The sequence below is a fragment of the Python bivittatus genome, unplaced genomic scaffold, assembly GCF_059951505.1.
Source record: "Python bivittatus isolate LINGU-HERP-01145 unplaced genomic scaffold, Pbiv_v1 ctg000980_np1212, whole genome shotgun sequence".
Classification (NCBI taxonomy): domain Eukaryota; kingdom Metazoa; phylum Chordata; class Lepidosauria; order Squamata; family Pythonidae; genus Python; species Python bivittatus.
In genome coordinates, this window is record NW_028277125.1 from 10280220 (window position 1) to 10290081 (window position 9862).

Consider the following 9862-nt stretch of genomic DNA (forward strand, 5'->3'; position numbering starts at 1 on the left):
ACTGGGGACTGCCTGTACTCAATTGTCATGTACTCTTAGGCTGTCCAGGAGATGTTTTTGAAAAGTGTCTTGTCCTTTGTCCTCCTCAGATCACCACAAGTCTTGATTCAGTGGGTCGAATCCAGATGCGTACCAGGCGTACCTTGAGAGGTCATTTAGCCAAAATTTATGCTATGCATTGGGGATCTGATTCAAGGTTTGTACAAACACTTTAGGTGGGCAAAAGATATTAGAGTTAAAAAAAAAAAGATTGGGATGTACTTTATTTCTTGGCCATATGAACAGTTACATTGGAAAAAAAACAGGCTGTAAATATGGAAACAAATAAAATGCACTAAAGAAAAATAAATTTAGATTCTTGGGAAGTTATTTTAAGCTTTAAAGAACCTCCTTAAACCCAGTAATTTGAAGAGTTTTGCTGTATTCTGGGTTCAGCTCTGAGACATTAGATTTCAGTGTATAAAAGGAAATATACTTCTGTTCCTAAAATAGCTTTTAATAAAAAAAATCATATGTATTTAACTTCTTTTTTTAAATAAGCACTAACATATTTTGTGAACTGAAACAATATTTGGAGGATTAGCATTTAAAGTAGAACTTTAGAAATTTATAGTAATAATTCCTTATTCTAGGCAGACAGGAAAGGATTGTTCCTTATTTTTTAAGAATTAAGCAGTATATATTGAGAAGTTTCATTTTTCAGGGTTTCCCTGTAGTTCTAGCATCCCAAAACAAAATGGATTGCAAATTTTATGTAGATGGAGCTGGCTCAGTAGGTTCCTGGGACTGTTGTGAGTTAAACAAAATTCTTAGTGTGTGAAAAACCTTTTCCCTTTCCCCCAAATAGTGTAATAGTGATGGAAGAAAGTAAGCTTATCCAACTTGAAGTTGCCTCCCTTTCTTTCAGGTAACTGAATAGTAATATGAGAAGGAAGCACACGTTATACCACTGTAGTGAACAGGACTTACCTATTAATCTTGGGTTGGGCAGTCAACCCTTCATCAACAATGTACAATATTGAGGCTTTTCTTGATTCCTCATCCTGCTGTCAGTTTGTCTGGGTTTTAGTCTTGTACACCAGCTTCAGCTTGGTGTTCTCCAATTAGGCTGGATTACAACTCAAAGCCAATATGACATTAGCATGAGGTTGGGGAAGAGTAAGCTAGGATTTCATAAAAGAAATGGCTTTTCGATGTGTGACCCTGGTATCTTCTGCTTACGTCTTAAGCTGTATGGTTCACAAGTGGAGAAAAGGAAAGTGGGGTCTTAGTGAATACGCAGGAATTTGACTTTGAACATTTCAATTTTGAAACCAGGAAGAAGGAGACACAAGGTTAACATATTAATATATACTTTGTGTGTGTGTGTGTCTTTTTCTTTTTCTTTGTTTTGTTTTATTATTGTCTTTAGGCTACTAGTGAGTGCTTCCCAAGATGGAAAATTAATTATTTGGGATAGTTATACAACAAACAAGGTACAGTTGTTTTTTAATATACTCAGTTTGGACATTTTATGTGCCTCTTGCTGGTGGGCTTTGTTTTTAGTTTCCACTGCTACTTAAAAAAAATTTTTTTTTGCTTTCAGTTGGATCACTTTTTCTGTCCTCTACCCCAACCTCTTTCTTGGCTCTTTTATTTCTTGACGGTTTTCAGATTTCAGTGCAATTTCTTACCTTGTTTTCATCTTTTTCTGTGTTTGGAAGTATCAGTCTGTTGTTTTCTCAAGCATGTCACTGACTGTTCCGTCTCATTAATCTCAACAATTCTGGCTCAAACGCTTGGGGAGGCAAACTGTTGGCTGTATTTTGAAATGTATATTAAAGTGCTTTGAGGTGTTAAGTTGTTCACGGGAAAGCAAAGAAGCTTTTGTTCTCCACAGCTACCTAGGTGTTCATTTAATGGTGAGCAAGAATAGCTGCCATAATCTCAAAGATATTTCAACTGAATCATTTAGTGTCACTTCAGAATGCAAATATGCAGGGTTCAGTCATCTTTCTTCTCCTCCCCAGAGGCAGTGAACGGAGAACCTAGTTCTGACAAGTAAAATAGGATTGAGGCTAGTTCTTGGGGAGGAAGACCCTTCTCATGACACATTTGTGGTTAGCCAGTAAACGCCAGCCAAATCATGTCAATCCCTGTAAACATGAAGCTAAAAATACCCCTACTTTGGCAGATCAGTTTTTTTCCTGTACTCATTTGAAGGGCCTGGGATAGCATGAGATTAATTATGTATTCTTATTATATCAGAAGGCACTGGAAGTTATTAGAAATCTTTTTAAAAATGTAGGCGATTTTGACATATGGTGCAAAATAGAGATTTTGCTGTTTGCAAAACATGTACTGTTTGCTCTCTTTAAAATTGGTAGCAATGTCAATTAATATTTTTACCTATTAAACTGTTGTACTATTTGTTCTATGCTATTGTGATTTTGTTAGTCTGTATTTTGTTAGAGGAGAAATAATTTTGCTAATTGGAGAGATAACTCCAGGCAATCAAATAAAATAGCGCTTACCAACAAAATATTGAAAATAGTGAGCAAGCAACCTGCTACAAAAATGATAGTTGCTTAGTTTGGAGCATGTCAGAGCTCCTTCTGAAAACTGTGCTGGAATCAAAGATGTTATATTTTAAAGGAAACTTTACATACTTTCATTTCATAATGCTGTGGTCCACACATTCAGTGTGCCATGAAACCTGGATACTCTAGTGAGAGAAAAGATTCAGTTAATTATCTGCTACTCCCAGTGTAATGGTAGTTCCCACAGTATCAGTTGATTATCCACCCCCAGTTTCTTGCAACTGATTTTTGAAGAGGACAACTGTTCATGGTGTTTTTTTTTTTTAATTCTGCTTTTAAAGATGCATGCTATTCCTTTGCGGTCTTCCTGGGTAATGACCTGTGCATATGCACCATCTGGCAATTATGTCGCTTGTGGTGGACTGGACAACATCTGCTCTATCTACAATCTGAAGACAAGGGAGGGCAACGTACGAGTGAGCAGAGAACTACCCGGCCATACTGGTCAGCTGCCTTTTGGTTCTTTCTATGTTTTCGGTCATTTTTAACGAAATGATAACAGAACTTTCTCCTACCCTCTAAAAGCAAGGAAGTCAAATATGAAGAAATAATGGAATATATTACCTCTCAGGGATTATTTTTCAGAGGAATAACTTTTCCAAACAAACAAACAAATGACATTTTCTAACATAGGATTTGGTCCATTGATTCTGTGTTAAATAACTGGTGTGGATGTTGTTTTACACACATTTGCTACTTTAATGTCCTATCCAAAAAGTTGAAAAATGTCTCTTATCGAGCAGCAGCAAGTGAACCTCCTAAGTACATTTTATGGACATTTATGGCCGGCAGCTTGTAACGTATTTGAATTAGATGCCGCTGGGCCATCCCATTTCTAATCTGTTTATTAACTCAGCTTTCCCCTGATCTTGAAATTGCTCCTCTGATTTTAGACATTTGTAGTTTTAAGTATTAAAAATGTTTTAATGAACAGTCTTCAAAAACTGGATTCTGTACTTAATTTGAATTACAGTTTGAAGCAGCCATTTTGAACAGCCATTTCGCTGTTGTTCTATGTTTTAGGGTACTTGTCCTGTTGTCGCTTTCTTGATGACAACCAAATAGTTACAAGCTCTGGAGACACTACCTGGTGAGTGTCATGGATTTTTGTTTTTAATGGGGGTGCTACAGCTCCCCTTGCTAAATATTTAAGCTGCTGAATTCAAATATTTTTATTTCACTTGTAGTGCTCTGTGGGATATTGAGACGGGCCAACAGACTACTGCATTTACTGGACATACTGGAGATGTCATGAGTCTCTCTCTAAGCCCAGACATGAGCACTTTTGTTTCGGGTGCCTGTGATGCCTCATCCAAGCTCTGGGATATTCGAGATGGGATGTGCAGGCAGTCGTTCATGGGACACGTATCTGACATTAATGCAGTTTGTGTAAGTGAGCTTGCTCAGAAGTATACGGAGAAGAGATGATGAATGCTTATTTGTATGCATTAAGTACTTCTCCTCTACCTCTGCTAGATGGTTTTGGAGTTTCCATCCATGTATCAGATGTGTGCTAATTCTCTTCATCTCTTTTATCTGTGGAAGCCAACTTTTCGTAGGCCAAGAGCTTCTTAGGGACGGTTAGTTGGGAAGAGGAGTTAGCAGAGCCACAAGTTTGTGCAATTTCTGGGGTGCCAGTCTCTGTGATGCAGAACTCAGTTCCTGGGTCATCCAACAATCCCATTAAAGTTTTAGATGGTTAACCGTTCAGTTATTTGAGAGAACTCTCTTGCTTGCCAGTGAAAAATAAAGAACGTGGCAAATTTTTAAGTACATGATAAAATAAGATTTCAGGCAAATTTAAAGCTTCAAATACCATGTAAGATGCTGTTCTAGGTCTTTTGTAAAATCTCATTTTTCTCATTTTGAGCACAGCTAGTCTAATAATAAATGAACTTTGAATTTTAGCATACAATTCCAGAGCCAGCTTCTTTCTCTAGCCCTGCTTTCTTCCCTTTTTTCCTCCTCTGTCTGCATTTTTATTTCTTGTTGCCTTTCTCAGTTCTTCCCAAGTGGCCATGCCTTTGCCACCGGTTCAGATGATGCGACCTGTCGACTCTTTGATCTTCGTGCAGACCAGGAGCTCATGATGTATTCTCACGACAACATCATATGCGGGATCACTTCTGTAGCTTTTTCAAAGAGCGGACGTCTCTTTTTGGCGGGGTATGATGATTTCAACTGTAACGTTTGGGATACCCTGAAGGGAGAACGTGCAGGTGAGTTAAAGCTACCATGTTAATAGGAGCCAGAATATTTGAGTGCATTACCTTTCTCTTGTGACTGTTCCATGGGGTGCCAGTTATGTGGAATACCAGTTCCTTGTTAAGCTGAGCCCTGGTTTTTGATCTTAAAGCCTTAACTGTTTGTTAACAGTTTTCCCAAAGAGCTACCTTTAAGAAAAGCTGGATTGATAAGTATGCATCAGGGATTTTCCAGTTATGGCCCTTCACTTCTGGAATTCCCTTCCATCTGTGCATACTTTGCATCTTTCATCTTCAGTGCAGGCTTTTAAAGAAGTTATTATACATCTTGCTTTGATTTTCACAGCTGAAATCAAACTGTTCTTTTGTAGATTTTTTTTGTACTTCAATCTATTCCCTGTATTGTTGTGAAGGAATTTTGTGAGAACGTATTTCTGAAAACTGAGATATAAATGTCTTGAATTGTGAATCTGTTTCTTAAAATAGGTCATCTCAGGGCCATTTGTTTAATTATTATGCTCTTTGACCCTTCAGGTGTTCTTGCTGGTCATGACAACCGAGTCAGCTGCTTAGGAGTGACTGATGATGGCATGGCAGTAGCTACAGGATCTTGGGACAGTTTTCTCAGAATCTGGAATTAACGTGGCATCTGAAACATACACAAATAGACACGCACACCTTCTCCACTGAGATCTGGAGAGAGCAATGCTGCAGCCTCTTGCTGTGAAATAACATTTCTACTTTGTATTTACAGGTGAAGTTTTTCTACTTGCTGATTATTGCATAAGTAGGCTTTCTGTAAATGAAGTTAAAACAAACGAAAAGGATGAAGTAGTGGTGGGTGGGAGAAATCAGTGACTTTCTTTCAAGGAAAAAGGTAGAGAGCGGCACACCTGTTCATGGTGAGTGAAGCTAAAAGAGCCAGTCTGTTAGCATTTGGTTTGGCTACATTGCCCTGAAGGGATTTCTGCTTGTGCCCCAGTCCTGCTAATTCTGTACTTTTTTGTACATAATTGAATATACACATAGCAGCCAATCATGTAACATTTTGTCTGTAAGTAAAGGAACAATGTTTGCGTTTTTTTTAAGGAAACTGCATTTATATAGCTCTACATTTAACCTAAGATGTATCTTCTGAGTTCTACAATGGATCAGCTAGTCTGCTGTTATAATTTTTCCCCCTCCTTTCTTCGTGAATTTACTGTAGATAAAGTGTGAAGTTAATGAGCTGTTTGTGAAATTTTATAACAGAAGGTGTTTGAGTGTCTGTATGAAACAAAACAAAACGGAAATGCCCTGATGACTCTTGTGACACTTAGCCCCTTTCCTGCTGGTGACTTTTTCTCCCCTTAGTGCCAGCAGATCCCAGATAATCCATTAGAAGCCAAGGGGCTCTGATATCCACAGAGTTTAATAGATGATCAGATGCATCCTTCAAACATAAGAACTGAGATGTTTAGGTATCTAGATTTTGAGCTTCCTTCTAACAGCCTCTAATGAGATTAGGGTCACTAAGTTGAAAGATAGGTAAATGCTTGAGACAGTGTTCGATGGATGTACTTTTGTGGGGACTGAATAACTGTAAATGAGAGAGTTCTCATCTCCTGTAAACTCATTGTCTATTTTGAGTAGCTTAAGACTGAATTTAGGGCTGCTTCCAATTGCTAGCAAAGGTACCTGAACCCTCATTGAACCATATCACTCCAAATGTATGTGGGGCATATTCTGAGTGCATCCACACATTATAATTCTCCTACTTTATATATTCCAGGTAGAAAAATGTTCTCACATATGCATCTTGCATATGCAGAGAAGTGTTAAAGTAGGACATCACTGCATTAGTATTGCCTCTTTAAGACTGTAGCACATGCCACGTCAATTTTAATGAGCTATTTGAAACTTCAATTGCACCAGTCACCCACTACAAGATGTGCAGAAAGTTCATTTTAAGAGCTGCTGTGCCAAGCTATGCAGTGTGTTTACCCAGACATTCCAGAAAATGGAGCTGCCTTTTTAAGTTTTTGTGTTTGTAAGTCTTGGGGAAACATTAAGAAATGAATTTGCCTTCCCCAGTCTTCCTTTTTTCTTAAAATAGATCCCATTTTGTAAAGACTTCCCATGACTTGCTATGCCTTCAGTCTTTTATGGGGCATCAAGAATTGTAGGATCACAGTAAATGAACCACTTCCTCTTGATTTTGGTCTCTTTAAATTTTGGAGTGAAGGTCACCTAATAATAGGCCATAATAACTGTCCTGTTCTCATAAATGTGTTAAGGGGTAATATTAACATGAAAATGTGCTTTAAAAAATCCCCGAAATTAGTTTTGTTGCTGTCTGTACTTGTAGCAGGTATGGAGTGGATCTGATCCTTACGAAAGTATTTACAGATTGGCCTGAAATGTAGGTTCAGTCCTGTGTTGTCCCATTTCATGGTAGAGGAAAGATCCAGTGTTACATGTCCCCCTAAAATCTCCACCGTCTGGACATAGGTTAGTAGTTCTTAATGTATTAAAACATATTTTTTGCAGTGCCATTTGTTTTGTCAACTTTGACCAATTTTTTATCCTGCATTCCAGCCTTTTTTACTGGTGGCAAAAGTACTAAAGCATGTGCCAAGCATTTTGGATGTAGGAACTCTAATAGTCCATGAATCCTCTGATGACATACAGAGAGATGTGTTCCAAAAAACGGGGAGAAAAAAAATGCTGTTGCATGTGTTAGGATACATATATGCAGTATTTACTATCTTTCATATGGTTCATTCTTTTTACATCTGATACTGATGTAATTTCATCCCAAAGGATTAATTTTTTTAGTGTTATGATACAACTCTTCACTATACAAATTACCTCACCCTTGATCCACTATTTGCCTCCTTTGTATTAAATATATATTTTGTAAGGGCCTTAATATTGCCTTGCATAAGTAAGAAAAAAATGCCCTTTTAGAGGAAAAATGTCCAGTACAAAAAAATTCAGAGGAGTGGATCATTCAGTTTGTTGAAGAGGCTGGAAGCTGTTATGCAGTCAGTCCTTAGGTGGACCATTTAGTGAATCGGTTATCCTACTTCATCAGTAATAGTTTGTATCCACATACTGGATTTTGGGAATGATTCTCCCAGGAAGCAGAGTAGCTTACATAAATGTGAGGCTGGATTTATAGTACAGTCCTCAGTGTAAATTGTAGGCATTAACTGATTCCCCAATATGATTTGCCAAAGTACGTCTGCCTGGAATGCATAAATTGAAATGGATTTTGCATGGATGCCCTGCAGCAGGGATGGGCAACCTTTTGGGGGCTGGGGTTGCATGTTTTCTTCCTGCCCTACTTGGGGGCTGCAGCGGTTATAGCTGGTGTTGTGTCTCTGGAGGAGACGGCTCAAATTTCAGACCTTGTTTTTGCCAAGAGGGGTTAAGGAATAAAAGTACAGATCCTTAAGGTACTTAGTTTTCTCCTTAACTCCCCTTCTAAATGGGAAAAATCAACGTGATCATTTGTTTTTTAAGTGCTGCTGTGGGTGCTTGAAGCCTCTGCAGAGTTAAGGCCCTGTCTTGCCCCTTGCCCCAAAGTGTTCTGACAACTTTGGTTCTGCCTATCCTGGAGTCTATAGGTTACCCATTCCTGTCCTATAGCAGAGACCCTTGATGATGTAGATTCCCGCTGTTTTTCCTTCTCCATTTCCCTACCTCCTATGAGAGTTTTGTGTATTGTGTTGATTATGGTTGATTATGGTTTGTGATCCATTGTTTATGCATTGGAGTGAATGGCAATAGTATTTCCAGCAGAATTAGCAACACCTGGAATCGATAGTGCCCCCAAAGATGAATTGTACAGTGACTGAGGAAGCGGGGTCTCGAATTGATGATTTAGAGAGCACGGTAGGCTTTATCAGAGTGAGCCAAGCCAGGTCACATAGTGCCTCCCGCTGCAATAGGGCTCCTTACCCGACCAATCTGTATATATCCAATTCCCCTTGTAGGTAGAATTCTTAAGTCCTGCATGTATAACTGAGTTGTTCGGTATTCTCCCTCATTTTTCTTCCCTCCTCCTGCCCCCATTCTTACTGCAGCTCCTCTTGACTCCTGGCAAACTGTCCCTTGAACATTATTTTTTGGAGAGGGTGGTGGGGCTCCTGAGTAGCATTTGCTCTAGCTGGAAGGGAGAATCCCTGGCCCTCCATATGTGGATGAAACCATCTCATACAGATACAGGACTTGTTCAGGATCCCAGTTATTTACAAATGCTAGGTGGCAATTTCTAACCTTGGAAATAATGGACTTGTGCCCCCCTCCCCTTGTAATTAGGCACTTGTGCTACTCAGACTTCTTCCATATTTGAGGCACTGCAAGTCTTACTTTTCTTTTTCCTTTGTTTCTTTTCGTGAAATAAAGATTGTGTAAAATACATGCAAGACTGTTAAATGCTTAGTGGTGTTCTGGTGAGTCTGTTCACAGTGTTACTAAATGATTAATAAATAAAATTTTTTGAAAAATGTGCCTGACTTTCTTTGTGCCACACAAGGTTTGATTTTGAATAATGGGCTTCTTAGATATTTCAGGCCTTTATTTTTACAACACAATGGTGCTCTCTTTGTTTCCTTCTTGCTGCAGCACATCTCTGTGTTGATCCTAGCATCCTCCTCCAGTGGAGTTGCGTCTAACTTGTTTTCATAAATGGACAGTCTTGTGCTTTTGCTCTTACAATTTATTCCAGGAAGCATGTGGTAGGGTTATTTTTAACCTTCACTTGTTACCATCTTCTCTTGAAGAAAACCTTCCAAAATATTTCCAGGTACCAAGTGACTCTGCACTGCCTCTTGGATTGTGTATTCAGAACATCTTAAATCCTTTTATTTGACCTAATTAATTAAACAAAAACACAGGGATTAGTGCCATTTTTCCCCCCTTAGTGCTATTGTATAAAGAGTTCCCTGTCGGGGGGAGGGGGGATGGACACTTGCTATGAATTGTTTATAGTTCTTCCCCTAATGAATCTTTCCTTTGTAATTGTACAGTGTCTCAGTGAAAAATGTTGCCTGACTTCACATTGTAACCAATAAACAAGTGCTTTTAACTAGG

The 9862-nt window shown here is 38.7% G+C and overlaps 1 protein-coding gene across 1 annotated transcript in view; it reads left to right on the top strand.

Moving 5' to 3' along the window:
• The window catches only part of GNB4 (G protein subunit beta 4), a 37267-nt gene extending 27405 nt beyond the window's left edge, over positions 1 to 9862 (top strand). Inside the window, exons 4-10 of the mRNA XM_088132476.1 lie at positions 90 to 196; positions 1412 to 1475; positions 2861 to 3023; positions 3603 to 3669; positions 3767 to 3968; positions 4582 to 4798; positions 5318 to 9862. Coding sequence (XP_087988602.1) covers positions 90 to 196; positions 1412 to 1475; positions 2861 to 3023; positions 3603 to 3669; positions 3767 to 3968; positions 4582 to 4798; positions 5318 to 5424 — 927 coding nt within the window. The 3' untranslated portion in view covers positions 5425 to 9862. The remainder of the gene's footprint in view (positions 1 to 89; positions 197 to 1411; positions 1476 to 2860; positions 3024 to 3602; positions 3670 to 3766; positions 3969 to 4581; positions 4799 to 5317) is intronic.